This window comes from Sardina pilchardus, chromosome 14 (assembly GCF_963854185.1).
Source record: "Sardina pilchardus chromosome 14, fSarPil1.1, whole genome shotgun sequence".
NCBI classification, from domain to species: Eukaryota; Metazoa; Chordata; class Actinopteri; order Clupeiformes; family Clupeidae; genus Sardina; species Sardina pilchardus.
In genome coordinates, this window is record NC_085007.1 from 31,776,398 (window position 1) to 31,797,947 (window position 21,550).

Genomic DNA, 21,550 nt, shown 5'->3' on the forward strand with positions numbered 1-21,550 from the left:
CCCAGACGCTGGCTACAGTGCTGTTCCCAATATATGAACTGATCCATCTTGGTCCGCTCTAGAGTCTTTCGTAAGGAGGCAGAACGAGACACCTATCATACTCGTCATGGGGAGATTCCTTCCAAATAGCCCTATCACGACTTTGAACTGACGTCACTGGGGTGGGTTTCAGCCTGTGCAGTTGCTGAAAAGTCAACTGCGCTAAGGAAACCCGACGCAGACGCCCGCGATATTTTAAGGACATGTGACATGATGTCACGGTGGTAACTCCCACCGCGTCTGCAAGAAGTCGGACATGATTTCTAACCAGTTTGCATTTCGTCTGTCCCAGTATGCACTGTGTTTAACCCAGCATGCATCACATCAAGTCAGATCTGCGCAGATTTTCGAGAAGTCAAACGCACCTAGTATAAGAACTGGAGAAAGTGAACAAGTCCCGCCCCCATTCGATTCAATGGGAATGCTAGGCTAGTGAAAATTGCCAAAATTGAAAGATTTTTTCAGGCTTCAACATGGCGTTTCAAGGGGCTTGTTTCCGGTGCCGTTTTACTTAGCCAATTAAGTGCCAGGTTACTGATTGACGTAAGGTACAGAAGGAGAGCTCGTACCCACACTAAGCTTGTGCATGAGCTGAGAGTGGAACAGCCACCAATCAGCATGAGGAGAAATGGCACCGGACATGATGTTTTTCTGGAAAATGGCGACGAGGAAGTGCCTTGCTAATCGGCGAAGCTAATCAGTCAAATCCTGAACCCCTGGCGGTAACAATGGGTTAGTCCAGTTTTAGTTATAGATCAGTGGGAACGCACCTCGAGGATCGAGGAGATGTTGAGAGGCACCCACGGCCATTGTCAATGCCTTTGCATTTGCTAACAGGTTTGTCGGTTCACCCAGGCTAGGTTTCACTACTGATATCAAAAACTATTCTTGAGACCAGTCTCACTAGCAGGGAAACTGATTTTAGAATGATCAAGTTCATCAGTCGTTTGCGGTCACGTTATTAATACACTTCAAAATAATGACCACAGCCAACAAGCTGCCATAAATAAATCAAGGCATTTTTCATTTATGTTGAAAAGTTTTATTTCTCTGTAAAAATGACAAATTGTAGACAATAACTGTCGACTACAGTAAACTATGTGAGCCATATACATGCCTTTAATGGGTTTGATGAAGTCAAATAAGTTGCATTCCTTAGGGGACATCAGAATGTCAGTGTAATTTCATACTGCAGTTGGCTGCCAGATTTATATGTACTGCATGCACTACACGGAAGAGTTTGAAGTTTTGTAGTTTGTTTTTAAAAGAAAGAACAGAAAACTAACACATGTGATTGTTTAAAAATCTTTACTGCCATTTAAACAGCATTTGAGTAATTTTGGATCCCTATACTGGTCAATTAAAGAGAAAGAGAAAGAGAAATCAAACAGGAACATTTATGCAGAAGCCATAACAAACGTCCCAGCTAGGCTCCACCTCTACAATTGGGAAGAACAAGCTCAGCGATCAACTCAAAAACCAGTCGTCAGGTTCCTTGTAAGGACAGAAAAAAAAATGTTTGTCTGCGCTAAATAATAATAATAAAAAAAGAATCAGGTAGCACACAGTTGATATCAAATGAAGCAAGTTCATTTTTACTTATTGGTGGTGATCTGAGAGAGCAGCGCAGCTCTTGAATACAGACGGAGATGACAATCCAGTGTTATCAAGCAGGTGAATTGGAGTCAAATTTATGAAAAGCGTGATGGCCCATTTTTTCTCTCCAGTATGATAAATTGACAAAAAAAAAAAAAAAAGAGCGGGGGGAGGGGGGATGGGGGGGATTGACAATTATGTCTCCCTTTAGTCAATATCATCAAAGTTCTGTTGTAAAAGGAAGTTTGCAGCCAAGTTCTCATTCTTCTCACAAGCAAAGTATGCCTGTATAACAAGTCCTTCTGGGAATCCCAAGGCTTTTAGCTAGAAAACATAAAACAAACAAACAGGTTTCAGGTTTCATTGCACCTATGACATGGTCTCTGATGTGTCAAGTATTTGAGGCATATAAAGTAGACGGGCATCCTCTTACCCTCTCAATGGCTTCTTTCTCCTGTGGCGTAACCTGGATGTAGTTCATATGACCTCCTCCAGCCTCTGCCGCCACGCTGCTGCCGCCTCCACCACCACCACCACCACCCCCTTGCCCTCCCTCTTGGACCGGTTCATTAAGCATCTGGATGAACTGCTCCTGATGGCTGCTGATTTGCTGGTGCAGAGGATGAGGAGAACCATTAGAGGAGAGGATATGTAAAGCTGTAACAGGTCCAACGCTATGGGAGTTTTCTGCTCATCACTTATATGACGCCTGTAAGAGATGGTGTGAGTGGGTTGGGCTGGGGAAGGATAGGTTAGGGGGAAGGTGCAAGGAAGGGGGCAACAGAAAGGGGAAATATCTGATACAATATTAAATGTGACAGAATGAATGAACGGAGTATTTCACCTTGTTCTCTGATGCTAACTTTGATCTGTCCGAAAACATGCTCAGATGCCATTTCACAAGCCCATTAGTCTGGGGAATAAAATGGCCCATTTTTGAGGACTTGCAGCCAATGATCTCACACCACTCCAAAAACTTCAACCTCAATTAAGGCTGGGCAATATGGACCAAAAGTCATATCTAAATATTATCTGTTGAATATCAATACAATATTTATTCCACTGCTTGGTTGAATTCCCCATTTAGTCAGGCAGCCATGGGGTCAGACCTGGTTTTGTCGGTTAAAGTTTTTTTTTTTGCAGAATCTAGTAGACATGGGTACCTCTAAGATTTAAGAGGGTGCCCGGTGATATCCCTTGGGCAAGGCGGATATACTACAGGTGAATAGGGTAAAAAAATTAACAAGCAGATATCACTATGAAACTTCACCAGTTGATTACTTAGATCAATATGAAAAATAAATGTATTACAAGTTTTCTGAAATGTAATGTTTGAATATGCAAATTAAGTATGATGTAATTAAATATGCGCTGATTTGCATAAACTTAACAAGATACAATCTGAACATTGGACAAAGCCAGTTTCAATTTTTGTTTTTCATTTTGTTGACATAAGAGATGTAAAGTATTTTAGAGAGGGAATTATGGATATCTCATTTAGTTATTCAGTAAATCAGAAAATACTATACCAGCCTTTAAAAAAATAAATTTTCGCCATGTTTTTTGAAAAAAAATGTCATGTAAATCAGGCTAAGAATTATACATCAACAAACCCCTCTGCAAAAACCTTCTAAAGATGGTTAGGTATAAGACTGAAAAGTTTGGTGTATGTAGATGCTTGTGAAGTGGAGAATTTGTTCTCAGAGTGAGAGAGGAAACTCATCCATATCCGCCTTATATTCAACACATTGGACAAGAAAGGCTTAATACACAAAATTGCCCAAGGGATATCACCGGGCACCCTCTTAAATCTTAAAGAGGTACATCTACTCTACTAAATTCTGCAAAAAAAAAAAACTTTAACCGACAAAACCAGGTTCACCTAAATTATGGCATTTGGCTGCCGGACTAATTGTCCTGCGTTCTATAAGGTGTGCATTAACTTTCGATGTACGCAGGGCTATGAAGTAGTTCCAATTTGTTGGCCGTATGGCCAAACTCGTTGTAAAGTTTAAATGCACTGTCACGTTACATACAAGTTGTAAAATACAGACGTTCAGATCATAGTAACATTTAGCATATGACGGAGGTGGCTTTTAGCTAGTTGGGTGGCAGTAGGCTAAGAAAAACAGCAATCTTTCAAAGCTAACGTCAGAGACGGTTGAAAAAGCGTATTTAAGTATCTTTGCTAACGTTCATCAGAATCCTGGGATATGCCAGCTTGACAACAGGAGATTAGAACTAACATTTTTAAGTCACAAATCAGTTTTACAGTTACAAATCCCGATACACACACACAAAACATGAGACGGTTCTCATCCCTTAAGTGGCGCAAAAGTCTGTGTGCATGCAGAACAGATTTGTAATTGTAGAATACTTTTGTAATCGTAAAATATGTGTAACTGTAGGATGATCTGTAGCTGTAAAACCGATCCGTACCCGTAGAGCAGATTTGTAAGTGTACAATTACTTGTACAAATAATATTTACAGTTACAAATAATGTCTACAGTTTCAAAACATGATATACACTTACAAGACTTATGAGTCTAATTTAATTCCATACATTTCCTACTAATTGCATTGTAGCACTGTACTTGATTTGTACTGCAGTACCACTGCCTCATAACTGCAATATATTTTTTTGCAAGGGAAGCATTATAGCAATAGTGACCTAACTAGACTTTAATTTTGCCTGCCAGCCTTGCGCCACTCATGGTAAACTCCATGGCCAAACTCAAGTCGAAATGTGATCTATGCAAATGGCCTATGCAGTCTTCAGCAATTCAGCTACATTACATTGGGAAAAATAAAGAATCTTTGCTCCGTAGAGGGCTGTTATTTTGGTGTTATTTTACAGTATGGCTAAAGACGTCAACTACAACACTAGAAATGCAATTCCAAGGAATTACCAGTGCATGAAATGCAAAAATAGATAGATAATGTAGATATGGTTACCAAGGTGTAGCTAGGGTAAATATGGTGGTTGCATAGTTTACAGAGAGTTGATAGTGTGAAGGTAGACAGTTTAAAGCTGAAACATTTTGATTTGCTGATTTCTATTCATGTTAAAATGTTAACTATGGTAACAATGATAACCAGGTTGATTGGTTAACTTAGCTACTGATTTCATGCAGTAATGGTAAAAAGGTTAACTATGCTAACTATGCTCACAGTGTTAACCAGGTTGATTAGCTAACTTAGCTAATGATTTCTAGCAGTTATGCTAAAAATGCTAACTATGCTAGCAATGCTAACTATGGTAACAATGCTAACTTAAACTAACAATGCTAACCAGGTTGATTAGCTAACTTGACTGATGATTTCTAGCAATAATGCTAAAAATGCTAACAATGCTAAAATTGCTAACAATGCTAACCAGGTTGATTAGCTAACTTAGTTAGATGTTTTTTGCAGTTATGCTAAAAATGCTAACTATGCTAACAATGTTAACTATGCTAACCATGCTAACTAGCTAACTTGCTAGTGAGGACTTTTATTTTGAAACATTTGTTGCTAGGGTATCCATGGTGGCCACTATCAGGAAGCAAGAAGTTACTGCAGCATAATCATGTTGGTTGCTATGGAAACGGTCATAAACGCTTAATTTTAATGGTTGGTATGTTGATTGCTAGGTACATGGAGGTTTCGTGTAGTTGACTGGAGGCATAGTTGATAACTGACAGTTGGAATGGTTGAACAGTTAAATAGTTGAGTAGTTACAATGGTTAAATGATTTAATAGTGTATTATTGCAGTGAGGACCTTTATTTTGAAACAGTTGTGGACAGAGGAAGTAGTGAAACAGAATCTGTAGTCTAAATGAGATTGTATGCTTAAAGCCTGAGACAGAAGGTGCCTCTCATATAGCGTTTACGCGTCCTCTCTCGCTCCTCGATCCTCACTGATCTACATAAAGAATGATGGAGCGGCAACAATGGGATAGTCTAGCCCTTCTTCTATCTTTCTTTATGTAGATCATTGAGGATCGAGGAGCGAGGTAGGACATATAAACGCTGCTTGAGAGGCACCCACAGTAAATACTTTGAAAGTTGTATGTAGATAGTCTAATTAATGTTGATAGACAGAATGTTTAATGGATGTTGATAGGCAGATTGTTTAATAGATATTGATTGACAGTTTAATGGGTGGATGAGTGAATGGTCTGAAGAAGATGAATGGATAGATGGTTGGATGGAATGTGCCTTATATTCTTGTTAAGAGAGACACTGATACAGCTCTCTGAGAGTAGTTGATACAGGTGTAATCAATTTAACTGGCTAGTCTTAAGAGAGAGTGTGCTTAAAGCCTGAGACAGAGTAAATCATTTAAAAGTTGAATGTAGATAGTCTAATTAATGTTGATAGACAGAGAGTTTAATGGATGTTGATAGGCAGATTGTTTAATAGATGTTGATAGACAGTTTAATGGGTGGATGAGTGAATGGTCTGAAGAAGATGAATGGATAGAAAGTTGGATGGAATGTGCCTTATATTCTTGTAGACTGGAGAGACACAGCTCTCTACTGAGAGTAGTGGATACAGATACAGGTGTAATCAATTTAACTGTCTAGTCTTAAGAGAGCCAGTGTATGTAGCCTGAGAGAGAGAGAGAGCTGCTGCAGGTGGGGCTGGCCACCTGGCATAAGATTCTAATTGCTTAATGATCCGATTGTGATGTCATAGAGGCCAATGTTAAGTCTATGGGGAAATTTGTAATAGTTTTTAATTTATAGTTTAAAAAGTATAAAAGTTACAAAGTTGAAAAATACTTAGCAGCCTTCCCCTATTTAAGACCTACGTTGCGACGTTTGAATGAAGTTTCTAAGTTAAACGGTTCAAGCTGAATAGAAAAAATGAATTTGATCAGCGGAATAATAATAACTAGAAATGCAATTCCAAGGAATTACCAGTGCATGAAAATGCAAAAATATATAGATAGATAATGTAGATATGGTTACTAAGGTGTAGCTAGGGTAAACATGGTGGTTGCATAGTTTAAAGACAGTTGATGTGTGAAGTTAGACAGTTTAAAGCTTAAACATTCCAGTTGTAACTTAACTAATGATTTCTAAAAGGTATGTTAAAATGTTATCTAACTATGTTAACAATGATAACCAGGTTGATTGGTTTACTTAGCTAATGATTTATAACAGTTATGGTAAAAATGCTAACAATAATAACAATGTTAACTATGTTAACAATGTTAACCAGGTTGATTAGCTAACCTAGCTAATGATTTCTATCAGTTATGCTAAAAATGCTAACTATGCTAACTATGCAAACCAGGTTGATTAGCTAACTTAGCTAATAATTTCTAACAGTTATGCTAACAATGCTAACTAGGTTGATTAGCTAACTTAGCTAATCATTTCTAGCAGCTATGCTAAAAATGCTAACAATGCTAACTATGCTAACCATGCTAACTAGGTTGATTAGCTAACTTAGCTAATCATTTCTAGCAGCTATGTTAAAAATGCTAAATATGCTAACAATGCTAACTATGCTAACCATGCTAACTAGCTAACTTGCTACTGAGGACTTCTATTTTGAAACATTCGTTGATAGGGTATCCATGCTGCCACTATCGGGAATAAAGAAGTTACTGTAGTAAAATCATGTTGGTTGCTATGGAAACGGTCATAAACGCTTGATTTTAATGGTTGCTATGTTGGTTGCTAGGTACATGGAGGTCTCATGTAGTTGACTGGAGGCATAGTTGATGATAGCTGACAGTTGGAATGGTTGAACAGTTAAATAGTTGAGTAGTTTCAATGGTTAAATGATTTAATAGTGTATTATTGCAGTGAGAACTTTTATTTTGAAACAGTTGTGGAAAGAGGAAACAGTTAACAGGATATGTAGTCTTCACAGAGAGATTGTATGCTTAAAGCCTGAGAGAGAGAGAGAGCTGCTGCAGGTGGGGCTGGCCACCTGGCATAAGATTCTAATTGCTTAACGATCCGACTGTGATGTCATAGAGGCCAATGTTAAGTCTATGGGGAAATTTTTAATAGTTTTAAATTTTTAGTTTAAAAAGTATAAAAGTTACAAAGTTGAAAAATACTTAGCAGCATGCCCCTATTGAAGACCTACGTTGCAACGTTTGAATGAAGTTTCTAGGTTAAACGGTTCAAGCTGAATAGAAAAAATGAATTTGATCAGCGGAATAATAAGAAGAAGAAGAAGAAGAAGTTTTGGAAGAACAGTACAGTGCATTTTCATGCACTGTAATAAGAAGAAGCCTTGGAAGAACAGTACAGTGCATTTGCATGCACTGTAATGAAGCCTATAAAATATGATGGCATGGCACAATTAAACTTATGCGATATTGACAATTGCAGCTGCAGTGGTTTCCAAACTATCCATACATTGCAAACAATAATGTAGACTACAGCAGTTATAACACTGCAAAGCACAGTTGTTACAGTCTACACAGCCACATCTAGAGTTGGGCTCCGAAACACTGTTCTAATATGGCACCGGTGCAGATGCAACTTGTAGTAACCACATGGAATAACCACGTGGATTTCGGTGTCACTTAAATATCTGGAACTTTTTAAAAAAAAATAATAATAATAATAATAAAATAATAATAATAATAATAATAATAATAATATGAGGAATCACTGTTTGTCATGCGCCATCTCTAACGTCTTGCTCTGATAGCTAAATGTATCTGGATGTGGTGCTAACATGAACACTAGATGTATAAGCTTAAATGCACTACGTAGATTAGTGGACAGTGTTTGAGAGCTTGCGTGAGCCCATGTCAAGTAGCTTACTTTAAAGTAAGATCACAAGGTCTAGTCAAAATCTAGCAGTAACTACGCAAAAGCCTATGAAACATCAACAGTATAGCATACTTTACACAATAACCTTGCTAATGCACCAACTAAAATCTATTTGAAATGATATCAGCAAAGTTGTAATGCGGAAACTTTTTTCAGTGTTGACATGACATTAATCTTTCAAGTGAATGAGGCCCATATAGCATCACAATGATGCTAAATGCTAGATGGCGACACCATATGTAGGTTACAAACATACCTCATTGATATCCCTGAGCTGTCAAAGAGGCTACAGAACCATCTCCGTACGTTATCGCTAATTAAGCTGCTCTGACAGGGGGAAGCCTATGTTAGCATTTTGGAACACACTGAATCCTTCAACGTTAGATTATGTGACTTGGAAATGCCGTTGCACGATCTGGCAGTTCCATGGCAAGCCAACAAAAAAAATTACGAACCTGAATAGCCTTCTGTGCATATAGCCTCTTCATGCTTTAGACCATTTTATTGTAAAAATAAAGTTCCGGTTCAAGCATGGCACTGTTTTAAAAGTATCGATTTAGCACAGGTATCAGATAAAACTCAACGATACCCAACCTTACGAATGATGGGCTATTTGCAGCCAATATGGTATAGGTATTTTGCCAATATCCTAGGCTTACTCCTACGGTCCTAATGATTTTACATAGGATGGCAGAATATCCTGTTCTCATCATAAAGGGATGTTGATTTATTTGCCAATAGAGCCATAATAATTGAACGCTGTTGCATGCAATTGGTTTATTCAAATTCAAACCATTAATTATTTAATTCGAATCCACCAGAGAGGTCTCAAACATTTTAAAGTCTGTCGACTTGGCTTTTCCCGAACTTCCCATATTGCCGGAGATATGTAGATATCGGTGCCAAACTCAGGGCCTCTGTCTTATTACAGATTTCCAATAATTCAGTCCAATACTTGCATATGAAGGAGGAAACAACCATGTCTGTGGCCAGGCACCAAATTTTCCTTATTCAACAAAGCCAAGGTAAAAACAGGTTTCCATGTTTCCTTGAAAACAAATTCAATGTGGAAAGTTGTGCATAACACAGCAGAGGTCTTAGCAGCTCTCATTATGCCAGAGAAGGGCTGCACGATAATGGCCAAAATGATTATCACGATTATTTTGAGCAATATTGATATCACGATTATTTGTTGATTTTAACCAAAACTAATTTTATTGTCATAGGCTTATTATAACGGTGTTTGGATTTTTTATTTACCTTGGATTTTTTTTTTATCTATATAATATAATATAAAAAGATATATAAAAAGAGAAAATCCTTAATTTCTGATATTCATAACAGCAAACTTTATGCAGATTATAGCCTACAGTTCATATACAACTCCACCTCTTTAATTTAGCTGTCTGGTTGAAGCCTCAAAATATTGTAAACAAAATAGGCTATAGTTGGCTAGCTTAGTCTACTGGTTGGACTGTTCAGTTTCCCCACGTGTGTTTAAGTTTCAAGGTAGGCTAACACTTGTTCTCCTTGGGACAGGCCCTTTTGAGTTTTGGAGTTGGAAAACATTGGTATTGAGATGCAAGAGTTTTAATAAAATCTGTGCAGCATGCTAATTATTTATGCTAAACGGATTTAATAATAATTTAGCTAGTCTTCTATGCGTCATTTAGGGATGCACGATATTATCGGCACGGCATCGGTATCGTCCGATAATAGCTTTAAAACTTAATTATTGCCATCTGCAGATATGAACATTTCTGCCGATATTCCTGGCCGATAAGGTGACGTGCAAATGATGCGCATGTCAAGAAATGTTTAGGTTAGTATGAGCGCCACCAACGTAATTCAACATGTCGGCTGTGTGGCAGTACTTCACAGTATCAGAGGAAGATGTCAAAATGGCTATTTGCGGAGATTGTAAATTGTCAGTGATGCGAGGAGACACTCCTTTAACACTACGAACTTAATTTCTCATCTTAAAGTCCACCATCCTGACTTATACGAGGCATTTCTGAAATCTAAGCCTGAAAAACCTGCGCCAGCGAAGACCTGCCAGCAGCCTCTAACATTTGACAAAGCTAAGAAATATACCAACGACCACCCAAAATCATTGAGTTTATTGCTCTTGATAATCAACCATTCAGTGTGGTGGAAGATGTTGGCTTCAGTAGGCTAATGATGCACTTAGAGCCACATTACGCTATGCCTAGCCGTCGTTATTTTTCTGATGTGGCCTTACCAGAACTCCAAAGTGCGGTCTACAGTTACATAGAGAAGCTCCTCAGTGATGCCACCGATATAATTTTTACTACGGACATCTGAACATCTAGTGTGAGCCCTGTCAGCATGTTGAGTCTCACAGCTCAATGGATCGATAAAGATTTCATACTTAAAAAGGCCCTACTACAATCTCAGGAGTGCTCCGGTTCTCCCACAGCAGCTGCGTTAGCATCCGCTTTTGACGGTATGTTCGAGAAATGGAAAATAGCTAAAGAGACAATGCGCTCAACATGGCAAAAGCACTGGTGGACTATGGTGTGCCAAGTCTCCCATGCATGGCGCACACGCTGCATTGGTTGTTCATGAAGGTGTCCTGTCTCAGCGTAGCATTGTGGATGTTGTGGCTGTGGGAAGGAGAATAGTGGGCCATTTCAAGCACTCTCAGGTTGCATACAGTCGCTTAGAAGATGTACAGCGGGAGCTCGGCATGCCAATAAAACGACTTCAACAGGATGTCGTGACTAGATGGAATTCGACATACTATATGATGCAGAGCCTAGTCGAACAGAAGAGGGCATTGGGTGCATATGCCGCGGATCTCGAGCTCCCTGCGTCAGTGGGGAATTCTTGAAAATATGATCACTCTTCGCCAAACTTACCCTGTTGGAAGCTCTCACTAAGCGCTTTAACGATGTGCAACGTGAGGCACTTTATTCGGTTGCAACAATGCTTGATGTGCGTTACAAAGATCGCTACTTCGATCTGGACGAGAAGAGCAGTGTTCGCGACCTACTTCTGAAAGTCTTGAATGAAATGGATGGCAGTGGCAAAGACAGTACGGGGATCCTCCTGAGAAGAGGACCCGAACTAGCCTAGAAATCTAGACGCACCCTAACGGCCAAAAATATTTTTGCCTAGCGGGATGGTCTAGGGTCGCACCGTTGAGGCCAAGCCTGCACTAGGCTCCAGGCCAGCCTAGCCAATCAGAACGCTCTATCTGTGTACGGAGTCCTTGAGCCCGGCTTAGCTCACCTTCGGCTTCCGATATTGACGCCAGGGGGCTGGACCATGCGTCCTCGTTCGACGAGTTGGGTGTGAGACCGTGTTGCACAACCATAGAGAAAAACAAAAGATGGATGAGGCTAACAAAGCGCGCTCGTTTGAATCGGCTTTGGAAGAGTTAGACTTGAGCTTTTCTTTGAAGGTTGAGCAGAAAGAAGCACTCAAGTCATTCATTTTAAAGAAGGATGTATTTGCCGAGGGGTATATATATATATATATATACCCCTCTGCTTTTCAATTATTGAAATGTCTCTCCGGTACTATAATTAATCTGTTATTACGATAGGGTACTTGCTGTAGATATGGGACATTAATATATATATATATATATATATATATATATATATATATCTCGGTATCGACAATCGGCCAAAATGAGCTTGTAAATATCAGCATATCGGATATCGACTAAAATGCAATATCGTGCATCCCTAGCGTCATTGCTTTCAATATTGTGAATGTTTTATTCGGATTAAATGTGCATGTCGAGGGGCGGGTGTCCATTGAGTGCGCACGAGAGGGAGAGCGAGAGAAAGCGGGCCAAGGCGAGGGGGTTTACTTTTATAGGCCTTCTGTTAGGTAAAGTTGCACGCATAGTCTACAATGAAAACTTGCGAAAGATATGCTTTCACCCAAGCAGCGTCAGGTGCACCATTGCGACATAGATTTTTTGTCAGTCGCACTCTCAAAAAGTTCCTGATTAGGCAAAGCTTCCACGTTTCCAGAGATGATTTAAATGGAGACGCGGTGAGCACGGAGGGTGTGTGTGTGTGTGCGTGTGTGTGTGAGAGAGAGATGCGTGAGTGACAGAGAGAAAGGAGGAAAGGGGAAATGCAGCCAATACGATGCGTGTTTTTAATAGCCTTAAAAATTAAATTAATAACGAAACGCAATATGTGGTGGCCGGCGTTGAATCTGTGTCGCACGGCCACAAATTCGTCTATGTGTGGGAAACACTGCGACTGCTACCTGCTGTGGTATGTTAACCACGTTACTTTATCCTCTGTGACTAGTGTCTACATCTAGAAACTAAACTGCGCGGTGCAGGGAGCAACGCTCATTGGCTCATGGAGGCACGTGATCAGACAGTGGTTTACGGAGCTCTAGAGTGGCTTTGAAAAAACACTAGAGAGGTGTTAAAGCGGAGGATCTTTAATATGCATCGTTCTATGGACGGAATGACGCAAATTTGATCGCGGGAAGCCAATATCGTGATCGTGATTAAAATTCGATACATTGTGCAGCCCCATCTCAGAGGCAAAGGTAGTAGGTGAATGGCAAAGCAGGAATGTTAGACGTGACCTAGAAGCAGAGTAGATTGAAACATGCCACTAACATGGAAGCCAGGCCAACTATAACCCCGGCCACAAAATTTGAGGTCGGGAAATTTGATCTGGACTTCTTCCATTGAGAAGCCTCTATGAACACTTGAGAACTGTGTGGACCAATCAAATCTTCTACACGATGATGGATAGATGAGCTACCATAGATATGTCAGCAACGGTGCCTAGTCATTCATATCACTTGAGCGCACTTTGGTTGATTTTGTTTACAACAAAGGGGCTGTCGCTGGAGAAGCTATATGTCTAGATATCACTATAACATCTGTTGTACAAGATATTGACAGTGCAATAATAACAATAATAATAAAAAAAACAGCATTTGTCACTGGTGCAGTGTCAGATAGATCGGGCTAGCATGTAAATGACGGGCCATATGCAGTCTAATGTCAAACTCCCGTCATGATTGGATAACATTCACAGAGCCTTATGTGTTGCAATGCCGACAGCCTATGTGAACGCATGCACTAGGGCAGCATTCTGCCACCTGTGTTTGGATGATTGCAAACAACAGAACGCAAGAAAATGACTGCTCTTCTTATGATTATTGTGGAATCTCTGGACCTTAAGAGTACAAAGATGGTTTTTACTCTATTTTTCTCTCCAGTCTGAGGGACGTGGCAGCGTGTACAATAAAGTCTTCATTACTGATTATGGTCTCTGGAGGAAGATGAAATTATGTGAGAAAGTAATGAGTGTTCATACCTGCAGAAGCTGAGGGTTCTCCCTGCCTATCTGTTGCAAGAGAGCTGGTAGCAGTGAGGGGTTCTGCTGGATGATCTGCCGCATCTGTTGAAACTGGGGCTGGTTCCTCAGGAATTCAAGGGGATTGGCTGGGAGATCATACATCACATAAACAAGAACATGTACAAATGAAATATGCCTGACAACCTTTTCTCAATGCTTCAATTACCAAAGGAAATGCAAATAAATCAAATCAAATCAGTCAAATCCTGACCCCCTGGTTGGGCTGCTACTATACAGCTGTACAGATCTCTCCGGACCAATCAAAATGTCAGGGCGGGTTTTACACGATGATGGACAGATGAGCACCAATTGACGATCACGCTTAGGTTGATTTTGATGGAACAGAAACACTGTGGCTATGAATGCATGTCATTTCCATGGAGTTTGGCCTTTCATTTAGCCTACATGAAAACAGAGGTTTTATCCAGATTATCATACGACTATTTCTGAACACTTAGGCGGGAAAACTCTGGTTTCACTTTCATCAAAGTAAAACAGCATGTTTGTGTGATGTTCCCGTTTGTTTGAAATGTCTACTTGCTCACTGGGTTAATGACACCCTTCCCCAGGTGCTCATTGCATTTTTGTAGTACGATTTGAAGGAATTATTTTTAATACCGAAGGAGGGGAAATGTTTTCCCAAATAGCCTACCCTGCTTCATATTTTGTCGTCTTTGATTTCGCTATCGGGTGTTGTACAAGATACTGACAGCGCTGACAACTTTCGAACCAGACCAGCAGATGCAAGCTAATAGGCTATTTCGTTGCTCTGTTTGGTTAGGTCTATCTAATGAGTGCAGAGCCATCCCGCCACCCTGTATCGGTTGAAACACACTCCATAATCACAGCCCAATGGATTAGTTTCAGACTCACATTCTGACCAGAATTGTGAGTATGACGTTGTCAGGCTACAAATATTCAATAGCAATGGTACATTTTCAGTATAGGGCATCTCATGTTTATGTCCCGTCATTCAAGTGCGAAAAATGACCCTACAAATCAGTACACCCTCCACTGGGTTCAGTTGTCTCATTTACATACTTTCAGGAAGTAGTCAAGAGCTGCAAGAAAGTGTGTGAGTGTGTGGCCCTTTCCGAAACGGATCCCTACTCACTTCGACTCGGTTAGCGAGTGAACTTCCTTTTCAAGTCCACTCGTGGGTGCGGAGAACACTCGCATTTGAAGGGTTAGGGGGTTAAAACAGCGCTACATTTCGGATGCGCTTGAAGGGAGAAGGAAGTTGACGTCATATTCGTTTTCATAGAAATTATAAAGCCAATATATATTAAATCGCCAATTAAGATGTTCTGGACACCCCTGTGTATTAGGATATACATCCCTCTTCTCTCCTTTCATTACTATGAGTGAGGAGTTGCATTTTATGCTTTATTTAACATCAAATTATAAAAGTGCTGTAAATGCGACCTGCACATGTGTTTAAATATTACAGCCTACTTCTGTACGATCTTGCACATTTTACTGAGTATCAAACTAAACATGAGTTGTTACAATGTAGCTTAAAACACGCCTTTGTCTGTAAATGCTGTCACACGGACCAAAAAACAACTGGCAGGGAGATACGCGAGCTGCACGAACACTTGAAAACGGTTGCACCTGCGTTTCAAGACAGCATCAATGCTGACTTGCTCCTGGAGGCGTGGTAGCCCCTCTCCCTAGGCACTTCACTCGTCTCAAAATTCGTTTTGGATGATACTTAATGTGGCGGACCCTCGCGTGAACGCGCAAACGAAGTGGAAGTGTGTAGGACTAGGGTTTAGGGATCCGTTTCGGAAAGGGCCTGTGTGTGTGTGTGAGTGTGAGTGTGTGTGTGTGTGTCTCTCACCTCCAGATGCAGCCACAGGCTGTGAGGGAGCTGTGCTTGTAGGGGAAGAAAGGGCTCCAGTGGAGACAGCTGGGGTGCCCCCCCCAGCAGGACTGACCTGCTCAGCACCAGGATTACTCTCCCCCTCCCCCACTGGGATGCCCTAACAAGATAATAAGAATAATACAAAAGAACTTACAGTCTGGGGTTTACCAAGTGTGAACATGGATCTTTAAATAGAAAACATATTTCATTTCTCACCGTAAGCAGGTACTCCACAGCTCTGTCTGGGTTATTAAAGCTGGCTCTTAGTGCGGAAATCACTTGCTCTCTTTCATAGCCCATTAGCATGATCTCAGTCACCATGTTCTCATATGACTGGCCTGTCACTGAAAGACAAAAGGTTAATGGGTGCAAACAGAGCAAAGCCACATGGAGACTAAAATCTAGTGTTAAAAATCTTTGAAATACACAAGGAACAATTTAAGGATTTTTGTAGGGAAAACAATAACATAATAGCTATTGTTTGTCAAGAATAGTTACAAGGATGAAGAAACAAGGACCTGACATGAACAAGCTATTTCTCTCTACTCACCCAATGCAGATGTTGCTTCTTCAAATATATTAACATTTGCTGAAGATCTGTAATAGATAAGTAAAAACAAAAAAATTATATATTAAATAATTATTTTATATATAGTCCAAAGACATTTTCTAATTGACTCCATAAAAGACCTTGAATTTCCCCTTGGGGGGATCAATAAAGTATCTGTCTATCTATCTATCTATCTATCTATCTATCTGTATTCCTCCCTCCACATACTTACAACTGAATCAACAAAAGTCTGACTGAAATCGATAAATTAACCAACTAGAATAAATAGATAGATATGACCAGATGAAAGGAGCAGTCAGCGATTTTAACCCAATTCAGTTTTTGCCAAATTCAGGAAGATATCTCCTGATGGTCCACTAGCTGTCTGTTCTGTATTCTCAGAATAAAAAACATTGTTTTTACACAGCTCTAACTCAGAAACAACATGGCTTGGACCAAATCACACACCACTCCAGTAAATCAGCAACTGAGGAAAGGAGAGGCAAGATGGACAAAGGGGCAGTGGGAATGAATGAGAGTGGGTAAATCTAACACAAGCCAAGGTGCTTAACTACACAATAATCACATTTTCAAAACAGAAATGGCCAAAACACAGCCAGGTGGTTGAAGGAGGTTAGAAGAACAAAGAAAAGTATTTGTCACGAGAGAAACACATTGTATTAAACTGGAAAGTGACCATCTCAAGTCAAGCACCAGCCCTCAGGCAGGGGCCTAAAGGAGGACTAGGGAGAGAAATATACTTGTGTTTGAATATCTACAAGCTTTCTCCAGAGTAGCTGACACTACCTTCAACTTAAATGCAAAAGGTTTTCAAAACAGCATAGAACACAAAGCCAGATGTTGACATCACATAGGATATCCCAAACACAGTGAATACCGGGTAGGTGTAGAGGCAGGTGCAGCACTGGTGGGAGGCTTCTCATCTGCAGGCTTGTCCTCCTTAGGTGCACTCTCCGGAGGGTTCTCAGGAGCTGTTGCCCCTGCACTGGAGGGGGTAGTAGAGGCTGTAGTGCTGGAGCTAGTTGTGGTTGTTGTAGCAGGGGAAGGCTGAGCTACAGCAGAAGCTGCTTTAGGCTGCAGAACAAGAGAGATCAGTAAGTCTATTACATCTCAAGTTTAAAATCACCATGGTACTGATGAAGCAACCTTGCCATCAAATTAGGCGGATCCTAAACAGTCCCTCACATTCCACTCCTTGTTTAACATCAACAAAGCAACGCTTTCATCCTTAAAAAAAAAGGCAAGTTCAACATAATCACCGCTGAAACCTCTGCAAAATCTAGCAGACATCTATGCATTCTCAATACACAAACAGACACAGCGCTCAAAGAATCCCTAATAGAAATGTATGCTTGTAATGCCAGTTGTCTACATTATCCCAACCCTTCCTGCAATGCAAGTAACCAACTGCATTGTTGGAAAAAGCATGACTGATGTTTTGCCATCTGTTTACTACTTCTCACCATGGTGATAGCCATGCCACTAGTGTTGGTGCATGCACAGTGAGCAAGTTAACGTAAATAACATGTTTTTTTTTATTATTATTTTAGTCATTTGGGGAGAGATGTATCATTCAATTCAGATTTACCGCTTTGACATACAGTAGCTCAGTGATTTTCGATGTGAAATGATCTAAAGGTTCAATAATTCTCTGTCGCGCTAGATTTGTGCCATGTTTCCTGTGCTGCAACACAACAAGTTGAACTTGCTAGGACGGGGGTCTCCATCAGGTAGCTTGCAAGCTTCAGTTGTGTTGCAGCACAACATGACCTAGGCCACAAGGCAGTGGGCAGCACAGAGCAAGGTCCTGCTCTGTGCACACAGGGATATCACTAGCCAACACAGAGTGCTGACCTTTACCTCAGGCCATCCTTAGAAATATTTTTGTTTGCCGTAACCCGACCGACTGTCAATTTAGGGCCGGACTTGCATTAAGACTGGTCGATATTTTTTACTCTTCAAACAACCAATACAAACTCAATACAATAATGTTGAAGCACCAAGTCTATTAGCCCCCTTGTTGGACATATTAGCCCTTTCTGTTTCAGCTCCAAACCATATTTGTATCATTACAGGATTCTCTAGGACCAAAGTTATCAACGACTTTCACTTCAAGTCTTGGTTGTGAGCCGGTAGTAAATCTTTCAGTGGAGGTTGATAAAGACATTCACTTACCTTTGCTACCATGACAACCACAAAGTTTTTCTCATCTATTTTATATTCCTTCAGAGCTGTGTCATCGCTAAGGATTTTGCCTACAAAGAAGAAAACAATCTATTTAAATTTGACCTGAGAACAGGACAATTTACCTATCATTACTCTGCTGCATACCTAACCGATCCAATCACACATGAGCCTCATCAAGGCTTGCAGATGCAGTACAGCATCTCTGACCAGCTTAATGTAAAATTCAGTTGAGGAAATTATACATTGACACAAACTGAAAGTGTATTCATAAAAGAAAAACAAGGGAGACAGAGAAATAAAGAGGGTCATACCTGCATATATCAACTTCTGTCCTGCAACTGGAAAACCCTCCTTTCCCTTCTCATTCTCTATTTTTTCCTTTAAGGCCTTTACCTGAGGGGCAAAAGACAAAGAAAGGTCAACAGGATATATTCATCACCAGGGTACCAGCATTCCCAAAATGTTACTCAATAAGAATAAGCAACCATGTATTGCAACTATTTGCAACACTAAAAAGAACTTCAGTCTTATAATGATATCTTAGTGGTGAATTTATTTTTGACACATATTCTTCCCCACAGCATGGCAACATACCTATAAAACACCACAACTACAAACACAAACCCGTTAACCTACATAACGAGTTATGAAGGCGTTATTGGAATGTGCATGTATGGCGTTAAATGAGTGAATGGCATGTCTTGGCCCACAGTAAGTGAATATCAACAAATAGGGTAAAGCAAACCTGCCAAATGTGTAGCATGATCATCTTAAACATACAGCCTTCGACAGTTTGAAATGACTGATAACAAGGTCTAATCATGGTAAATCGGTGCAAATTAGACGGAACACAAGATATTGAAACAAACGAGCATTGCCATAATGACAACACAAAACATGAGCCATGTAGGATTCGCATTAATGATGCTTAAATGGTTAAAAGTTCATTTTAAATAAATATTGCCTCGACACATGCAAGATTGCCCAGTCAAGTTCCTCCAGCCAAAGTTAGCCTAATCGGTTCTTTGCGGGTTTTATTTCTAAGGCCATCGGCATTCCATATGCACGAGTGGCATGCTGTCTTGACAAACGTGCCAAATGGCTGGGGACATTAGACTTCCTGACGAACATGGTGGTTACACCTCCACTGTAACGCTAGCATACTAGCGTTGACGCTATCCTGCTTAGCTTGAAAAGTTACTAACAAATAGGCTGAATATTTTTTTAAATATTGAAAAACGCGATGAGATGGCAACAATACAACACGAAATATAGGTACTTACAGTTACTTAAAATATAGAAATGAAAAGGCTAAGTCATCCACCCTTCTTGCTATGGCAATACAGCTAACGTTAACGTTAGCTGCTAGCTAGTAAATCCGACATCAACATGCCATAGTTTACTTTACTCCTAGTGAAGACCGACATATATAGCATTAGTTGTGCACAGTCAGCGACTAATATATGATGGAGAAGGGTATCTCACGCTCTAAAGAATGACAGTCGCACTCTAAAGGACTGTGAAACTATGTTAAGCAACATGGGCCACTTGGCTACAATATACAATTAGCTTGCTAGTCTACTTATTATAAATGCTGTCGGGCTAGAGGCTAGCATTACTCAGCCTGCACCCTGGAACTGTTAGCCACACGTATTTACTAGCTGGCTACATAGTTCCCATAAGAAATCAACGAAAGTGAAATCAAAGTGCAATGAATGGCAGCGTGGTCCCCAACGAACACAGCCTTGACCTCTTACATGTGTTGACAGCGGAACTCTTGAGTCTTTTACGTTTCTGAGGGAAACGATTCGTTAAATTGTTCGCTAACTAACTAGCTAGCTAGCTAGCTAACTAACTCATCGTAGAGTCCCTCCACCCCCTTCAGACAAATGCATGGTTTCAAGCTCTCACCGTTTCTTCTGCGTCAATGTCGATTTTAAAGGTTTGCTGTTGGAGGGTTTTCAATGTGATCTGCATTTTGACGAGAATATTTTCAAGATAGTCTTATGACTACTCCAACCCTCAGTTCTCTTACAAGCTCTGGGTAAGGATTCCTGGCTAATTTTGCTAGCTCATCACAGTCTGCCTGCCGCCATTACGCTTTCACTTTTTTTTCAGCGCATAAACAAACCAACCAACCTGTACACTAGTAGGCATGCGCAAATGCTCGAATATTTCACGTGGTCTTTAGGTCATTGCCAGATCAGGGGAGTTAGGAGTTCTGTAAATGTGTAAACTGATGTAATTGTAAACTGTCTTGTGAAGTGGCAAGTAATATTGCCTACCACCAGCCAGGTGAACATCAGACCGCTTCTCAAATCTCAAGATAGCAAATTCAAATGGGCTAACGAGTGCTTTTTCAAGGAAAAAGTCCCTATATCTAATGGCTAGGCAGTTCTTTGTGAAAGTTGGGAACAGGGCCTCATACGGTCCCTTATCTATAGATCTTATATAAACCTATCAATCAGATTTTGGAGCCTAGACTTTGGAATCCTATAGGATTTTGGCTCCAAAATCTGATTAGAATGTAGGTTCTAGGAAGTTTTTATAAATGGGGTGTGCTAGCCTAGTGTTGCCAGACTTGCCACCTGTCCAGGTTTCACCTGATTGTCCTTTTTACAGTTTTTTTTCAATCGCTAACAAGCGTTTGTCCATTCAGTTGACACATTTTCAAAACTCTAAACACAGTAAGCACAGCATCGGTCTTTCGTGGCCATTTCACACATTTCATGTTGTTTTCACACAGTATGCAGTCAGTGAATACATTTTCACAATGCTTACATTTTCTTAACAGACAAACTATACCTCCCAACAAAATCATGGATCGTTTTTGTATTATTTTCGAATGTTAACACACAACATCCCACAATAGTTAAAACAGGCTATAAGGCTATAAAAACCTCTGCTTCTGCAATGTTATCAATTCAAAAGCAATATCTCAGCTGATAATAAACAAACAATTGAATAATTGACACACAGATGATTTATGTTGGGTAAATTGGGCCAACCACAGCTGATTTCAGTCTGTCTTAGACTCAGTGGCAGGGGTCTTTATTACATTGACACTTACACAGTAAAAAGAGGAGGGGATGTTTTTGGAAGCAGAAACAGAAAAAGACAAATACTGT

At 40.2% G+C, this 21,550-nt stretch overlaps 1 protein-coding gene across 1 annotated transcript; it reads right to left on the reverse strand.

Moving 5' to 3' along the window:
- Window positions 1-1,333: 1,333 nt before the first annotated feature.
- Window positions 1,334-20,560, reverse strand: rad23b (RAD23 homolog B, nucleotide excision repair protein). The gene is made up of 10 exons (XM_062553760.1): window positions 20,334-20,560; window positions 18,734-18,815; window positions 18,411-18,490; window positions 17,113-17,309; window positions 16,215-16,261; window positions 15,881-16,008; window positions 15,641-15,782; window positions 13,756-13,883; window positions 2,069-2,245; window positions 1,334-1,959 (listed from the first exon to the last, which is right to left on the reverse strand). The coding sequence occupies exons 1-10, from the start codon at window positions 20,397-20,399 to the stop codon at window positions 1,843-1,845; spliced, it is 1,164 nt and encodes a 387-aa protein (XP_062409744.1). The 5' UTR covers window positions 20,400-20,560; the 3' UTR covers window positions 1,334-1,842.
- Between the last annotated feature and the right edge of the window lie 990 nt (window positions 20,561-21,550).

Bases quoted from the DNA above. Each gene is read 5' to 3' on its own strand.
- rad23b (XM_062553760.1), bottom strand. From the start codon at position 20,399: ATGCAGATCACATTGAAAACCCTCCAACAGCAAACCTTTAAAATCGAC. The intron at 16,262-17,112 runs GTATTCACTGTG...TATCTATTACAG, and splicing joins CCTGCCTCTACACCTACCCG to ATCTTCAGCAAATGTTAATA. The intron at 15,783-15,880 runs GTGAGAAATGAA...TTATCTTGTTAG, and splicing joins CTGTGGAGTACCTGCTTACG to GGCATCCCAGTGGGGGAGGG.